The sequence below is a fragment of the Mobula hypostoma genome, chromosome 2 (genome assembly GCF_963921235.1).
Source record: "Mobula hypostoma chromosome 2, sMobHyp1.1, whole genome shotgun sequence".
Lineage (NCBI taxonomy): Eukaryota > Metazoa > Chordata > Chondrichthyes > Myliobatiformes > Myliobatidae > Mobula > Mobula hypostoma.
Genome location: NC_086098.1, coordinates 122064432 through 122083078, shown reverse-complemented (window position 1 = coordinate 122083078; position 18647 = coordinate 122064432). Strand labels below are relative to the sequence as shown.

General features: G+C 43.5%; 1 protein-coding gene across 10 annotated transcripts in view; it reads right to left on the bottom strand.

Moving 5' to 3' along the window:
* Positions 1-18647, bottom strand: part of disp1 (dispatched homolog 1 (Drosophila)) — a 414117-nt gene that overhangs the window by 89091 nt on the left and 306379 nt on the right. For 6 of the 10 annotated variants that reach the window (XM_063040569.1, XM_063040566.1, XM_063040567.1 and 3 more), the window contains one exon: positions 17970-18537. In XM_063040569.1, coding sequence (XP_062896639.1) covers positions 17970-18499 — 530 coding nt within the window. In that variant the 5' untranslated portion in view covers positions 18500-18537. The remainder of the gene's footprint in view (positions 1-17969; positions 18538-18647) is intronic. The other 4 variants (XM_063040573.1, XM_063040574.1, XM_063040575.1 and 1 more) reach the window with 1 other exon arrangement.

The following is an 18647-nucleotide window of genomic DNA, read 5'->3' as shown; positions in this document are numbered from 1 at the left end:
GTTCACTACATCAGCGGTCCCCAACCACCGGGCCGTGGACCAGTGCCAGGCCGCAAAGCATTCGCTACCGGGCCGCGAGGAAACGATATGTTTTGGCGATAGAAGTCAGCTGCATTTTTTCTCATTCCCTGTCACCCCCACTGTTGAGCTTGAACGCATGCGCGGTCATTACGCACACGTCATCCATGTCAGCGCGGGAAGGAGATCAACTCCTCCAGCTTGCAAATGACGGCGGGCAGAAAAGTATGTTTGACGCAACATCTCTGCCGGCATTCTGGATCAAAGTCAAGGCTGAATATCCTGAGATAGCCACGAAAGCACTGAAAACGTTGCTATCTCTGCAATGAATGGAACGAAAACTAAATTGCGGAATAGACTGGACATAAGGAACCCCCTTCGAGTATTGCTGTCTCCCGTCACCCCTCGATAGGACCGTCTTGTTGCAGGAAAACAAGCCCAGGGCTCCCACTGATTTAGCGATATTGGTGTGTTGCAATGATTTTATATGTTCATACGGGGAAAATATATGCTGTGTGTTTAATATCCAAACGTTACTGAAAATGTTATGATGCTATTGACTTATATAACCATATAACAATTACAGCACGGAAACAGGCCATCTCTGCCCTTCTAGTTCGTGCCGAACGCTGCTATCACCTAGTCCCACCGACCTGCACTCAGCCCATAACCCTCCATTCCTTTCCTGTCCATATACCTATCCATTTTTTCTTTAAATGATAATATTGAACCTGCCTCTACCACTTCTATTGGAACTTCGTGCCACACTTATTTCAAGCTCCCCTGATAATTGACTTATCTCTATATTCATGCGAGGAAAATATGCACTGTGTTTAATATTAAATTCATTAGATAAACCCTTTTAGAAACGAAATTAAGTACATTAGCCACTTATCACCTGTATTCCGGTCGTGATTAACACCCCCCCCCGAACAGAATCGCTAAAATCAATCTGTAAGGGGGGGAGGGGAATCAACACGTACACGCAAGGCTTCATGGTCATTGTAGTCTTACTCTGGGTAAACAACGTATTTGACTGCTACTCTCGTCCGTTGGCAACCCTACCAACCCCCCCCCCCGCACCCGGTCGGCCGGTCCGCAAGAATATTGTCAATATTAAACCAGTCCGCAATTCAAAAAAGGGTGGGGACCCCTGCACTACATCATGGAAACCAGCATCACCCATCCCCCCATGGATTCTGTCTCTACTTCTTGTTGCCTCAGTAAAGCAGCCAGCAAAATCAAAGAAACCACCCACTCCAGGCATTCTGTTCTCTCCTCTCCCACTGGGCAGAAAATACAAAAGTATGTACCACCAGGTTCAAGGACAGCTTTCACCCCACTGCTGTAAGACTATTGAATGGTTCCCTAACACAATAAGATGAACTCTTGACTTCACAATCTACCTCATTATCTTCTTGCACCTTATTATTTTATTCAGAGATACAGCATAGAAACAGGCCTTTTGCACCCAATGATCCCTAGTCACCCAATTTTTGGGATATGGAAGAAAACTAGAGAACTCAAAAAAAAACCTGCACAGCCATGGGGAGAACATACAAACTCCTTACAGACATCGTAGAATTGAACCTAGGTCACCGGCGCTGTGATAGCGTTACATTAACTGCAACAATATTGTGGCACCCATATATGTCTACCTGTAGTACACTTTCTCTGTAACTGTTATACTTTATTCTTAAATTTGCTACTGCTTTACCTTGTACTCCCTCAATACAGTGTATAATGATTTGATCTGTATGAACAGTATGGAAGACAAGCTTTTCACTATACTTCAGTTCATGTGACAATAAGAAACCAATTTCAATTCTTCCAGTGTCCCTCCACTATCATCCAGTTTTCTGGGGCTGTGGTTTCATTCCTTCTACCTGCAGGTATCTAGGATATCTCCTGCAATGGCTTCCTTGTTCTCCTGTGCCTGTTCTGGGATTTCTGCAAAATCTAACTTTTCATCCCACTAACAGTCTATCTACTGTCATCCTTTGATCTTACACACATCTTCAGGGGCAGCTTTCACATCAACTTCCAGAACCTTCTCAATCCCCTGACTGCCTTGTCCAATAGCATCCAAACACAGCTACAATTCTCTCAAGTCTAGCTCAGTATTTTAACAGAAAGGGAAAGGATTTCTCCCTTGCATTACCTTGATGTTTGGATGGCATACAGAGCAAAGTTTTTCACTGTATCTCGGTACACACAACAATAATAAGCTAATGACCATTATTCACACAGCACTGTTGTATCTAGAAAAAATGTTATTCCAAATTTAGTGAGGGTGCAGGAAGAGCAGACAATGTGAAATGATTTATTTTAGCAGGAAATATGTGGAGAGGACAAGTAGATTAAATGGCAGAGTCGTACAGCTTGCACAGGAAGAGAGGCATTAGATGGATATGTACTTAAATCTTCTAAATTTCACAACACATTGAGATGTAAGCAAATGGGATTCTGTGATTCATAAATAAAAGAGGACAACCTTTGTTGGTTATATTAAATATTAGGCCACAACTTGAGCATTAACTCCAATTTACATCACCATACTTGAAGACATAAAGGGAGGTTGCAGCCAATATTTAATAACATAATTCCAGGGGCCAGGGATGGATTAGAGAAGCAGGAGTTATTCTCTTTGGATAAAATGGAATTTGACAGAAGATGAACAAGATTATGATGTGCTTAAGTAAAGAACATATTTCCAATGGCAAGTGGTTCAAGGACTGGAGAGCCCAAATCTAAAATAATGGGCAAAAAATTAATGGAGATGAACAGACAGAGTGCTCGTCATCTTGTCAGTAAGAACTGACAGTGGACAGAGTAAATCAGAGCTTTCAAAAGGAAATTAGCTGAATCTTTGAAAGAAAGTGATCTTTAGGACTAAGAGGAAAGAGCAGTGTAGCAGAGTCTCAGTATGGAAACAGGCCTTTCAGTCCAACTCACCCATGCTCACTGGAGGGCACCATTTTGTATTAAACCTTTTGGGGAACAGAACATTGCTCTGTTAAGGTGCCAGAACAGACCTTTATGGACTGAATGGCATTTTTATGTGTAATGAAAATTCCAGGGGAGTTACACATCAAAATTTGACAAAGGAATGGTAAGCGCCCAGTTGGAATTAAAAGCCAGTGCACTTTGATAATGTTTAAACATTCTTTTGATCTCTTTCATCCTGATGTGAGCACAAAATAAATCTTATTTTTCATATCAGGCCTTGCAGCTCAAGACCACAATTTGAGGCAACTTCTAAAGTTTGAATGCGATTGAAATTATAGAAGCAAGAAAATGGAAGCTAACATCAGTTCATTGTGTCTGGGGGTTATGGGGTTAAAGAGCAAATGTGGTGAAATCAATACATTTCTAGGAACTGGATACCTCCTTGCATACGTACAGGATGAGAGTAAACACAAAATGATTACAATCTGTTCAGATCAACTTAATGCATAGTGAACATGATCTGCCAGCTACTGTTTTAAGAGTTGTCAGGGAAAAACCCAAACCCTATCAAAATGTGCTGGTTCTGCCAGTAAAGTGATGCTCAAGGAGCAGCAGCTGAACACCATCTCCCTAAAGACTTTGAGAGTTTTTTTGGTACCTTTAATGAAGCAAAATGTTGCAATGTTATCACAACAGATTTATCAAGAGATTGTTTAAAAAAAAGTAGGTTTTTAAAGTGCACATCAGTAAAGGTGCACAGGCAGAAAATAGCAGCATTCAGAAAGATTATTCTAGAGTTGAGGACTTCAGAAGCAGAGGTGAAGCAATTAATTCTGGAGACATCAAAGGTCTAGAAATGGTGGATGTGGACATCTAAGAGAGTGTGAGGTTGCAGAATTTAAGGGACGGTAAGGGTGCAAATGTTAAGAGTGGCTATCTAGGAGCTAATAGGCCAGCAATTGTGGGCAGGTCTATCTAAAAGCCTCAAACTCCACCAAACTGCCTGTTTCCACTACTACCCCAGGTACTCTGGGTAACACATTTCAGACATCAATCGCTCTCTGCGTTCAAAACTTGCCCTCATTTTGCCTTGAAACTTCCTGCCTATAATCTTAAAAGTTTTTTACATTCCTACCCTGAGGAAAAGATTCTGACTGCCTACCCTACCTATGCCTTTCATAATTTTAAAAAGCCCTATCTGGTTTCCCCTTTGACACTCTATGAGGAAAAACCCAAGTTGGCCTAATCTTTCCTTTATTTATATGCAGCCATATCTAATATTCTGTGGAGTAATGGGCATCCACCAAGTGAAACACATATACAAAATTTCAACGACAGCACTTTGATCCATTACAGTTATAAACAGTTCCATGTCCAAGATATTTGAATGTCCATTTAAGGTTGAACTATTCAATAAGTCCCCTGTATTATGTGTTTCCCATTAGCAGGAATCACTAAACCCCATTATGACAAGAAAATAAATAGAGATTTGGGTCTCCCAAAGCATACTTTTCTGGATTACTAATGCAATCCTTAAACATTTTTCCATTCCCTTCTAAATTAGTTCCACTGTATCAGACAACATTCTCCGGCTGAGAGGGAAAGCAGCTGTCTTAGGGAAACATACTAATCCTCAGGTTGAGCTTCCGTCAGCACAAGTACAGTACTCCCACAGCGCCAACAAAACAGCCAACTGCATACTTCACCACTTCAACCATTCTGCCTCTTTTTTGATGCACTGAGCACAGGTCACCAACAACTGTAAGGTTTAAAAATAAATATATACAAGAGCTGAAATTAGGGGCAGAAGGCTTATGTTCCAGCAATCCTCAGTCTGTCCCTAGCATTTGGAGACATAGGAGTCATATAGTATGAAAATACTTCGGCCAAATTTCTCTGCACCAACTAAGGTTCCATCTAAGCTAGTACTATTTGCCCATGTTGGGTCCAGACCCCTCTAAACCAGCCTTTCTAAACTTTTTGCCCTGGGGGAACCCTTGAAATAATTTTCAGGTCTCAGGGAACTCTGGAATAAAAATTATTATATCTAGAGTTCATGGTACGTTAGCGTGATCAGTAAGTTTTAGATATAATAATCCAAAAATAATTGTCAATCCTCTTTTGAGTAGTGAATGAATTTTTAGCCATCCAAAAATAGTTAGGCTTAGCTTACCTTTCTAGCAATTACTCTTTCTCTTTCATAAATTTCAAAACTCATAAGGCAAACATAATAAATTTCTCAATTCTGGGTCAAATTTGAGATAAGCACACACCAATTTCACCTTCAACTGAAATGAGATGATTTCCATCCTTGCTCTTGATACTTATTGAACAAGAAAAAGCTTGCTCACACATGTAAGAAGTTGAAAACTGAATGAAAATGTTCATGTTTTCCTATGAATGGCAGGACACTCTTTCACCGAAATCCAGAACTTGTCCAAGGGCAGGTCAGTAGATCTCATCTTGAGTGCATGATTAGAGTGCAGCTCACAAAGTTCTTCCTCTTCTCTCAAAGTCAAGTTCTCAGGCTGAGCAGAAGATTCAGAGAAAGGGAGTATACTTGTGTTGAAAGGGAGGAAAAACACTGTTCAATTTTGTTCTGCAGTTCTCCCAGGTGGTTTCAATAAGACTTGAGACTTTCTGATATCCCTCCTCACTCTCAAGCCCAAGCAGCAATGGAAACATTTCAAAATTTCCTTTTGCAGCATGATTTTTCCAAAGATTCAGTTTTCTTTTAAATCCAAGAGTCTTGTCAGTTGAAGTCAAAACATTTTCTTCAGGGCTTTACAGAGACTTGTTCAACTAGCTCATATGATGAAAAATGTCTGTTATGTAGGCTACTTTCGGCAGCCATTCTTCATCTTCAAAGCACTTGGCAAAATCTGGCCTGCTATCTTCTTAAAATTACTCCTGTAATTCACCTTTCAGTTCAAACACCCTGTTGAGCACCCTTCCTCTGCTTAGCCACTGGATTTCTGTATGTAGCTGGAGATTGGTGTGCTCTTTGTCCAGGTTTTCATACAGTTTTTAAAACATTCTTGAGTGAACTGTTCTTAAAGCTACAAAATAACTTGCTTCCTGTGTCCTTTTGCTGACTGTAACTTTATTTTCAAAAGCTTTAATCTGTTTGTTTTGAGATTCCAATAGTCGTTTAAAATAATCAGCACTTTTACATGTCACATGGTTGTGATTTGTAGTTCAGTGTCTTTTCAATTTTGCTGGAGCCCTTATTACAATTGTAAGTCGTTTGCCACAGACTACACATAAAGGTATATGGCAACTTGGATCACCAGTCCATGTTAAGCCCATTGATAAGTAGTTTTCACTGTAAGGATATGGTACCAGCTGATTACTTTAGTCCCGCCCACTGCTTTTGTCTCCAGGACCCAGAAGAGGCTGGTGGACAACTTCTGGGGTAACAGGAGGCATTGGGTCGTGGCTGCAATACTGAGTCTTCCGATCACAAAGGGCGGTCAGTCATTGGCGTATGCGCACCCTGCTGGCAGATCCCTGCCTCAGGACTCTGCAGAGATACCTGTATAACGACCGCCTTCTGAGTTGCATGCACTGGTGATGTACTTTCTCTACTGGGGACACTGCCGGCATGAGGACATGTGGCTTCCAGCGGACAGCATCAACAGCGCCGCTTTGTGGGAACTGCCTTGCTTTTACCGAGAGCTGTTGAGGGTATGGAATGTAGTCTCACCCTGACAGGGTGCTCCTGCACTGATGGGGGACAGTGCTGTAGCTGCAAGGGGGACTCGTCCCCATCTTATCACAGTGGGTGTCAGGGTGCTCGGGGAAGTGGAGGGATTTTGGCTGCAACACCACCTGATGGGCTAGAAGTGCTCATTGGAGCCAGGACCCAGGATACCATGCCGGAGAGGGTCCCGCATAACGTGAGTCATCTCGTGGGGATGCCCACCGTGCCCTTCCTTGATGCTCCAAAGCATTTCTTGTAGGACTGCTTTTATACATCTTTCATTTCCTCAGATTCATCTGCCGACCAGATCCGCCTTAGCATTCTGTTACCATCTGGCAGCAGAGGAGGTCTCCAGTGGAGATCTCTTTATGTAGGGGTCCTTCCACTGTACATTGGAAACCTGAGGTGGAAGGTGTTGCATAGGGCAGTACAGTGCAACAGGTCTTTAAGCATCCCGTCCACCTGCCAGTTCTGTGGCCAGAAGGAGTCAGTGTACCATGGAGATATGGAATGTGACAGCCCCTGTTTGAGTATCTGACAAGGCTGCTCAGGATTGTGTTGCCCTTCAGCCCCATTCTCCTAATATATGGGCACCCAGTACGGAAGGAGGCAGGTTGCGAGGAGGATCTACTGGTGGACTTGCCCCTGGGCCTGGCCCTCTCCAAGGATATGTTTGTGGCAGGCTATCCTTGGAGAGGGAGTGTGCAGTCACAATGGGAACAGTGGGGAATTTCTGGGAGCGGTAGACTCCCCCCCCCAAGAAATTGACTGCTTTATAGACAGTAGTAATCATATTTTAATTTGAATTTATTCACTGTCTTGTAAATACTTAATGTTTTGAATTGAATTGAATTTATTACTTACATCTTTCATATACATGAGGAGTAAAAATCTTTATGTTACATCTCAATCTAAATGTGCAATAAAAGTAATTTATAATAAATATTATGTAGAACAGTATAGTCAATATAACATAGAAATACAGTTGCATCAGCATGAATTAATCAGTTTGATGGCCTGGTGGAAGAAGCTGTCCCGGAGCCTGTTGGTCCTGGCTTTTAGGCTGCGGTACCGTTTCCCGGATGGTAGCAGCTGGAACAGTTCGTGCTTGGGGTGACTCGGGCCTCTAATGATCCTTCAGGCCCTTTTTATAAACCTGTCTTTGTAAATGTCCTGAATAGTGGGAAGTTCACATCTACAGATGTGCTGGGCTGTCTACACCACTCTCTGCAGAGTCCTGCGATTGAAGGAATTACAGTTCAGTAATCACTGCCCATACCAGGCAGTGATGCAGCCAGTCAGGATGCTCTCAATTGTGCCCCTATAGAAAATTGTTAGGATTTGGGGGCCTATACCAAGCTTCCTCAATTGTTTGAGGTGAAAGAGGCGCTGTTATGCCTTTTTCACCACACAGCCGGTATGTACAGACCACGTGAGATCTCTCAGTGATGTGTATGCTGAGGAACTTAAAGCTGTTTACCCTCTCAACCCCAGATCCATTGATGTCAATAGGGGTTAGTCTGTCTCCATTCCTCCTGTAGTCCACAACCAGCTCCTTTGTTTTTGCGACATTGAGGGAGAGGTTGTTTTCTTGACACCACTGTGTCAGAGTGAGGACTCCTACTCTGTAGGCTGTCTCATTATTATTTGAGATTTAAAATGTCTGTAAACACACCTGCCAGTTGTGCCGTGCACTTCCTGAATACCTGCCCTGGGATGCCGTCCGGTCCCACAGCCTTGCAACTGTCTATTCTTTGGAAACACCTGCGTATTTTGGCCTCAGAGATGACCAAGCTGCCAGTCACATCATCTGCAGGTCTCCTCAGGGGCTCAGTGTTGGCAACATCGAACTGAGTGTAAAAAAAGATTTAGCTCGTCTGGGAGACAGGCAGCGATGTTGGAAACTCCTCTGCATTCAGCTTTGAAGTCTGCGAGGGTGTGCAGATCTTGCCATAAGCTGTGTGTGTTGTTGGTGGAAAGTTGAGTCCAAATCTTGCCTCTGTATTGTTGTTTCACCGCCTTGATGCCTTTGCGCAGATTGTAGCTGCATTTCTTGAGCTGCTGCTGATTACCAGCAATCTGTGTCGCGCAGTAAGTGCTGCTCGCATGGAACTGTTGATCCAGGGTTTCTGATTTGGATAGACCCTGACCAATATCTGAGTGGACAACATCCTCGATGCACCTCCCAATGAAACTCATGACCCCTTCCATAAACTCAGAGACATTGTCATCATAGAAGACATTCCAGTTGATGTCATCAAAGCAGTCCTGTAGCATAGAGGCCGACTGGTCGGACCAACAGTGGACAGTTTTAACTACAGCCGCCTCTTGTTTCAGCTTCTGCCTGCACCACGACAGCAGCAAGATGGAAGAGTGATCTGAATTTCCAAATGCGGGGCGGAGGGGCACTTTATAAGCGTGCACAAGGGACAGGAGCTGTAGTCAAGTATGCTATCTCCCTGAGTGCTCAACTGGATGTGTTGACAAAACTTCGGAGAGAAATTTATTCACTGCCTGGTAAATACTTGATGTTTTTACTTTATGGTATTTGTTATGTAAATAAACTTTTATAATTTTGTAAAAAAGATGTACTTTTGTGTCCATTGTTGCATTAGTATAGTGAAATGACTCAGAAGATTGTAATTCTTCATTAACTTTATCAGAATTGTCCATTGGCCTAGGTCTAAAATCCTCCTCTTCAAAAATCATCACACTGAACAGTCTTTAGAATGAAAAATTTCCTCCAATTTTCTAATATTCTGGTAGAGTTAGTTCGCTCCCATAAGTCAGTCTGTGGCACATAAGGAGAAGTTGGGGGAGGGAGAGGCTGCATCACAGCCCAAGTTGGACAAGTCTATTCAATGCTCAGAAAACTCATTTCATACTCACCAATTATCAACCTACTTGTCCTTCCCTCCGTGCAATACAGTGCTCACCAATTATCAACCTACTTGTCCTCCCCTCCGTGCAATACAGCACTCACCAATTATCAACCTACTTGTCCTCCCCTCTGTGTAATACAGCACTCACCAATTATCAACCTACTTGTCCTCCCCTCCGTGCAATACAGCACTCACCAATTATCAACCTACTGTCCTCCCCTCCGTGCAATACAGCACTCACCAATTATCAACCTACTGTCCTCCCCTCCGTGCAATACAGTGCTCACCAATTATCAACCTACTTGTCCTCCCCTCTGTGCAATACAGCACTCACCAATTATCAACCTACTTGTCCTCCCCTCCGTGCAATACAGTGCTCACCAATTATCAACCTACTTGTCCTCCCCTCTGTGCAATACAGCACTCACCAATTATCAACCTACTTGTCCTCCCCTCCGTGCAATACAGCACTCACCAATTATCAACCTACTGTCCTCCCCTCCGTGCAATACAGCACTCACCAATTATCAACCTACTGTCCTCCCCTCCGTGCAATACAGTGCTCACCAATTATCAACCTACTGTCCTCCCCTCCGTGCAATACAGCACTCACCAATTATCAACCTACTTGTCCTCCCCTCTGTGCAATACAGCACTCACCAATTATCAACCTACTTGCCCTCCCCTCCGTGCAATACAGTGCTCACCAATTATCAACCTACTTGTCCTCCCCTCCGTGCAATACAGCACTCACCAATTATCAACCTACTTGTCCTCCCCTCCATGCAATACAGCACTCACCAATTATCAACCTACTTGTCCTCCCCTCCGTGCAATACAGCACTCACCAATTATCAACCTACTTGTCCTCGCCTCTGTGCAATACAGCACTCACCAATTATCAACCTACTTGTCCTCCCCTCTGTGCAATACAGTGCTCACCATCAGCCTGCCATCCACCCCTCTGTGTAATACGGCGCTCACCAATTATCAGCCTACCTTCCTCCCCTCCATGCAATACAACACTCATCATTAGCCTACCGCCCTCCTCTCCATGCAATACAACAATCACCAATTATCAGCCTACCATCGTCCCCTCTGTGTAATACAGCACTCATCATTAGCCTACCGTCCTCCCCTCCATGTAATACAACAATCACCAATTATCAGCCTACCATCCTCCCCTCCATGTAATACAGCGCTCACCAATTATCAGCCTACCGCCCTCCCCTCCATGAAATACAGCGCTCACCAATTATCAGCCTACCGCCCTCCCCTCCATGAAATACAGCGCTCACCAATTAACAGCCTACCGTCCTCCCCTCCATGTAATACAACAATCACCAATTATCAGCCTACCGTCCTCCCCTCCATGTAATACAACAATCACCAATTATCAGCCTACCGTCCTCCCCTCCATGCAATACAACAATCACCAATTATCAGCCTACCGTCCTCCCCTCCATGTAATACAGCACTCACCAATTATCAGCCTACCGCCCTCCCCTCCATGAAATACAGCGCTCACCAATTATCAGCCTACCGTCCTCCCCTCCATGAAATACAGTACTCACCAATTGTCAGCCTACCATCCTCCCCTCCATGAAATACAGCGCTCACCAATTATCAGCCTACTGCCTTCCCCTCCATGAAATACAGCGCTCACCAATTATCAGCCTACCGCCCTCCCCTCCATGAAATACAGCGCTCAACAATTATTAGCCTACCGCCCTCCCCTCCATGTAATACAGCACTCACCAATTATCAGCCTACCGCCCTCCCCTCCATGTAATACAGCGCTCACCAATTATCAGCCTACCGCCCTCCCCTCCATGTAATACAGCGCTCACCAATTATCAGCCTACCGCCATCCCCTCCATGTAATACAGCGCTCACCAATTATCAGCCTACCGCCATCCCCTCCATGAAATACAGCGCTCACCAATTATCAGCCTACCGCCATCCCCTCCATGAAATACAGTGCTCACCAATTATCAGCCTACCATCGTCCCCTCTGTGTAATACAGCACTCACCAATTATCAGCCTACCGCCCTCCCCTCCATGAAATACAGCGCTCACCAATTATCAGCCTACCATCGTCCCCTCTGTGTAATACAGCGCTCACCAATTATCAGCCTACCGTCCTCCCCTCCATGTAATACAACAATCACCAATTATCAGCCTACCATCGTCCCCTCTGTGTAATACAGCACTCACCAATTATCAGCCTACCATCGTCCCCTCTGTGTAATACAGCGCTCACCAATTATCAGCCTACCGTCCTCCCCTCCATGAAATACAGCGCTCACCAATTACCAGCCTACCGCCCTCCCCTCCATGAAATACAGCGCTCACCAATTATCAGCCTACCATCGTCCCCTCTGTGTAATACAGCGCTCACCAATTATCAGCCTACCGTCCTCCCCTCCATGTAATACAACAATCACCAATTATCAGCCTACCATCGTCCCCTCTGTGTAATACAGCACTCACCAATTATCAGCCTACCATCGTCCCCTCTGTGTAATACAGCGCTCACCAATTATCAGCCTACCATCGTCCCCTCCATGAAATACAGCACTCACCAATTATCAGCCTACCGCCCTCCCCTCCATGTAATACAGTGCTCACCAATTATCAGCCTACCGCCCTCCCCTCCATGAAATACAGCGCTCACCAATTATCAGCCTACCGTCCTCCCCTCCATGTAATACAACAATCACCAATTATCAGCCTACCATCGTCCCCTCTGTGTAATACAGCACTCATCATTAGCCTACCGTCCTCCCCTCCATGTAATACAACAATCACCAATTATCAGCCTACCATCCTCCCCTCCATGTAATACAGCGCTCACCAATTATCAGCCTACCGCCCTCCCCTCCATGAAATACAGCACTCACCAATTATCAGCCTACCGCCCTCCCCTCCATGAAATACAGCGCTCACCAATTATCAGCCTACCGTCCTCCCCTCCATGTAATACAACAATCACCAATTATCAGCCTACCATCGTCCCCTCTGTGTAATACAGCACTCACCAATTATCAGCCTACCATCGTCCCCTCTGTGTAATACAGCGCTCACCAATTATCAGCCTACCGTCCTCCCCTCCATGAAATACAGCACTCACCAATTATCAGCCTACCATCGTCCCCTCTGTGTAATACAGCGCTCACCAATTATCAGCCTACCATCGTCCCCTCTGTGTAATACAGCGCTCACCAATTATCAGCCTACCATCGTCCCCTCCATGTAATACAGCGCTCACCAATTATCAGCCTACCGCCCTCCCCTCCATGAAATACAGCGCTCACCAATTATCAGCCTACCATCGTCCCCTCTGTGTAATACAGCGCTCACCAATTATCAGCCTACCGTCCTCCCCTCTGTGTAATACAGCGCTCACCAATTATCAGCCTACCGCCCTCCCCTCCATGTAATACAGCACTCACCAATTATCAGCCTACCGTCCTCCCCTCCATGAAATACAGCACTCACCAATTATCAATGGCCTTACCAATCGTCCCCTCTGTGTAATACAGCGCTCACCAATTATCAGCCTACCGTCCTCCCCTCCATGAAATACAGCGCTCACCAATTATCAATGGCCTTACCAATCGTCCCCTCTGTGTAATACAGCGCTCACCAATTATCAATGGCCTTACCAATCGTCCCCTCTGTGTAATACAGCGCTCACCAGTTATCAGCCTACCATCGTCCCCTCTGTGTAATACAGCGCTCACCAATTATCAGCCTACCATCGTCCCCTCCATGTAATACAGCGCTCACCAATTATCAATGGCCTTACCAATCTTGCATTAAAAACTGTGAATGGTCTCAAGCAAGTAAACACGGTCCTACTGCACATTGCCAAACTGAGCTGAGAGACCCCTAACGAGATTACGAACGGAGCTGCTTGGTCACTGCCCATCACTGCGATCGCTAGCATGTGTGATGCGTGGTTGAAAAAAACGAGGTTTTTTTAAAAAATCATGATCTCTCACAGAACCCCTAGCGACTGCTCAGTGAACCCCCGTTGAGAAACCCTGCCTTAAACCTTTCTTTTCCAGCAACTGCCTTTTAAATGCTGCCATTAAAACCTGCCTCAACCACTTCCACTAGCATCTCATTCTCTACGTGCACCACCCTCTGCGTGAAGAAGATACCCTTCAGATCCCTTTCAACCTTTCCCCTGTGGATTGGTGATAACATCTCCTCCTTGTTGACGATCAACACTGGTGCACCTCAGGGGTGTGTGCTTAGCCCACTGCTCTACTCCCTCTATAACCACGACTGTGTGGCTAGGCATAGCTCAAATACCATCTATAAATTTGCTGATAATACAACCATTGCTGGCAGAATCTCAGAAGGAGATGAGTGGGCGTACAGGAGTGAGATGTGCCTGCTAGTTAAGTGGTGTCGCAGCGACAACCTTGCACTCAACATCAATAAGACCAAAGAGATGATTGTGAACTTCAGCAGAGGGAACACGAACCAATCCTCAAAGAGGGATCAGAAGTGGAGAGGGTGAACAATTTTCTTGGTGTCAAGATCCCTGAGGATCTAATCTGGTCCCAACATATCAATGCAGCTATAAAGAAGGCAAGACAACAGCTATATTTCATTGTAGCTTGAAGAGATTTGGTTTGTCACCTGAAACACTCAAAAAACTTCTATAATATCACCGTAGAGATCATTCTGACAGGCTGCATCACTGTCTGGTATTTGGGGGCTACAGCACAGGACTGAAGGAAGCTACAGGAAGTTGTAAAACTAGTCAGCTCCACCTTGGGTAGAAGCCTCTATAGTATCCAAGACATCTTCAAGGAGCGGTGCCTCAAAAAGGCGACGTCCATTATTAAGGACCCCCATCACCCAGGACATGCCCTCTTCTCACTCTTACCATCAGGAGGGAGGTACAGAAGCCTGAAGGATCACACTCAACAATTCAGAAACAGCTTCTTCCCCTCTGCCATATGATTCCTAAGTGGACGTTGAACCCATGAACACTACCTCACTTTTTAAAATATATGTTATTTCTATTTTTTGCACTATTTACTCTATCTAATATACATACAGTATATATATTTACTGTAACTGATTTACTTATTTATTTTCTTTCAATATTATCATGTATTGCATTGTACTGCTGCTTGCTAAGTTAACAAACTTTACGACACATGCTGGTGATAATAAACCTGATTCTGATTCATCATAAACCTACAGTATACTCTAGGTTTTCATTCATGTCTCTCGGAAAAAGATGGGATGCATTCACCCCATCCATGACCCCCATCTATATCTTTTGAAAACTTTCCTCATTATCCACAACTCCAAAAATGTTCATCGTGCTGGCAAATGAAAGTAATAAAAACAAAAAAATTGTGGTTGCCATGGATATGATGGAATGAAGGACTGTTTCTGTGCTGTACCATCCCATGTTTCTACTTTGCTACTTTTGAAAAAATAACCTAACATTAGCGAATTTAATTAAAAAATACATATTGGTCAGAATACCAGGGAGACCTTGTTCAAAAATAGTTCCCTGGCTTCTTTACATCCACTTCAGACAGAAGAGGCAGGTTAGGGTAAACACCAAACATAGAAAAGTAAATACTTGGATAGAGTTTTTTCATAGAATGCGCAAACATTTGCAATTTATCTCATAGACCACAGTCCAGGGAGACAATTGCTAACTAAAGACTTAAGTACCGCCAACTTTTGGACACATTAATTTCCCTTGTTCTTAATCTACATTTCTCTGGGGAAAAATAATCGTTATTTCCAACTTATTGTGAACAGAAAAAGGTTTAGCAGCGGATGGAATTTCCTTTCCAAAGAAAATACTTAATCTTCCAAATTCATTGGCTGCTGGTGACATTAGGTGCTCAATCACATGTTGCTTTGTGCTACAGGAAGATTCCATCACTATTTGGTTCCTCCAACAAGCCTACATAAAATACCACACACTGTTGTGAACAGCACTGTTCCCTCAGTGAATTTAAATGGGTGCTGTGAGAAACTTCAAAGACATACATTTAGCAATTACATCAAAATTATGAGTTCAACACAAGAACTGGAGATATTTTATGATCCAGTACTGGTGCTGATGAAAAAGTCAGTTTAATTAACAATGTTTTTATATCATAAAATCATTGTCTCCTGTTGGGATACAATTTACACACATCAACTAGCTTCCAACATACAGTCAGAGTAACCAGGGACTTACAAAGGCATTAAATGCCAAGCCTATATCATGACAGGATGGGCACCACTGAGCAGATGCAAGTATTTCCTGAAAGTCGCATGGGGAGGAAGAGTAATCTCCAGTCCTCTGGCACCGATGGAGAGAATGGAACAGACTTCTTAGAATCAAAAAAGCACAAGTCAGTCCCTATGACCCAGCTGGTCCATGATGACCAAGATCCCTATCTAAGCTTGTCCCATTTACATGAGTTTCGCCTATAATGTTCTAAATGCATGCACATTTGAAATACTGTTAATGTACCTGCCTCCATCACTTCTTCTGGCAGCTCATTCCATATACGTTCCCTCATGACCCCTTTAAATGTTCCTCTCTTAGTTTTAATATTTAGGGGATAGGTTTAAGATGGAGATGAGGAATAGCTGCTTTTCTCTGAGAATAGTGAATCCGTGCAATTCTCTGCCTAGGGAAGCAGTAGAGGGTACCACATTAAATATAGCTAAGACAAAGTTAGATAGATTATTGCATAGCAGGGAAATTAAGACTCATGTGGAAAAGGCAAGTAGGTGGAACTGAGGCCATGGTTTCACTGAATGGCAGAGCTGGCTCCATGGGCCAGATGGCCTATTCCTGCTCCTATTTCTTATCTTCTTACTTTAAACCTATGCCCTCTAGTTATTGATTCCCCAATGCAGGGAAAAATACTGTGTGTGTTGACCCTATCGATGCCCTTCACAAGTTTGTACAGCTCTATAAGATCATTCTTCATTTTCCTACACTCCAAAAATAAGTCCTAACCCCTGGTCAAACTTTCTCCATAACTCAGTCCACTCATACTTTAAATGCCACCACTGTCAAGAAGGGACACTGAATTACTGAGAACAGTGCTGTTTGTGACAACATATGTGCAGCACTAGGTTCAAGAAAATATATTTCCCCTCAATCATCAGGCTCTTGAACCAGAAGGGGTAACTTCACTTGACTTTACTTCCCCAAACACTGAGTTGATTTCACAACCTATGTACTCAATTTCAAGGACTCTACAACTCATGTTCTTGATATTTATTGCTTATTTATTTATTTATTATTATTCTTTTTTTTCTCTCTTTTTGTATTTGCACAGTTTGTGGTCTTGGTCATTTTTCATTGTCTCTATTGTGTTTCTTTGTATCTAGTGAGTACCCACAAATAATGAATCTCAGGGTAACAGATGGTGACATATATGTACTTTGATAACAAAGTTACTTTGAACTTTGAACAGATTTCTTGTACAAGGCTCTTAATTCTCCATGCCAAACTGATGTCACCCCAGAAATTTCATCATCTCTAATTCACCTTAATGTTACACACTGCAAATACACTTCATAATGGCAGTATTGGGAGAAAGCCATTATCAAGACCATGCTGGCTCTTCAAAGTGATCAGAATGATTTTCTCTCAGATAACCACCCCAATTTCCTCTTGAAGACTAGGACTGCTATCTTAGTTCCAGATCATAACTGTTGCTAAAGCAATAAAAGATCTTTATCAAAGTATCTAACTAACATTTGTTCACCACAGTAAATCTATGTCCCCCAGTCATTGAACTAACTATGAAAGAACCTCCTTTTACCCTGCTTAAACTCACCATGTTCTTATACACCTTCCTTGCTCTAAGCAAAATAACCTTCATTCCTAGAACTATTCTATTTTATTATTTTCGAGTAAATCCAGTGAGATTCTAGTAAGGCAAGTACATCAACATTTAAAAGGTACTTGGACAAGCACAAGGATATGGAAGGTTGAGAGGGATGTGGGCCAAATATGGGCAAATGCGACTATCTTAGATTGGAATCCTGGTCGGTAGAGACCAATTGGGATGAAGGGCCCATTTCTGTGCTGTATGACTATGATTCTTCTGGACATTCTCTAGACTTTCACTCCTCTCCTGAACTGTGGTGATCAGTTTACTTCCAAAGACCGAGCTTGAGTAAAGAGTCAGATGGTCATTGTACAAAAAGGAAGAAAATAAGTTTACATCATAGTATAGGGGCAAAATGTACTAGCTACCCATACACAGTTACCTTATGTTCTAACCATGACATCAAACATTGAGTCACCATCATTAAACAAACTTAACTATTTTTCTTTCCTTGACAATTATGTTTGGAATTAAGTAGTTAAACCATTTACCATTGTATGCATGAAAGCTGCCTTGAAGGAGCATACCTGATGTTAGGAATGTGTTGCTGCTGCAGAGGCTGATGCTGGAAATGGTCGGGCCAGCGATGATGAAGACAAAGCGGAGTGTGATCGATGAGAGGTGAGGTTGGCTGATGGCAGCATCCAGCCAAATGGTTATGGGGATTGTTTTGGCACACAGATGTCGGGTACTCAGAGTGAGGCTGCAGGCAGGAGGGGGTCAATGGAGAGGTGACGGTGGTACTTCCCAAGGAATGGCAATCTGGTTGGTTACCATGACAACACAACGGATGGTGGTATGGACAATGATGGCAACATTGCAGTGCAGGTCTTTGGTTATTTATCGTGCTCTCTGGAAAGAGGGTAGATGGCTTGGCCATACCATATGGCAGCATACTGTTCTGACTCACTTTTGTCCTTGAGGTCTCCTTGGATGACAGGTGTTGGGAGAGGTGGTCTCCATCACAGGCTGCAGGGACGCTGTTACCGTTAGCATTTGATGGGACACTGCCATTGCTCTGAACCATGAAGTCACCATTCCCATTGCTCATAGCCATGCTCTTGTTCCACTGGCTCCTTCACAACTGTCAGGCTTCTGGAAACAGAGGGAGAAGAAAACAACATTTTATAATCTTTGCTATCAAGGAATATTACAATTTGTTCATATGACTTTAACCTGATACAAACATCAATAAGCACCATCTA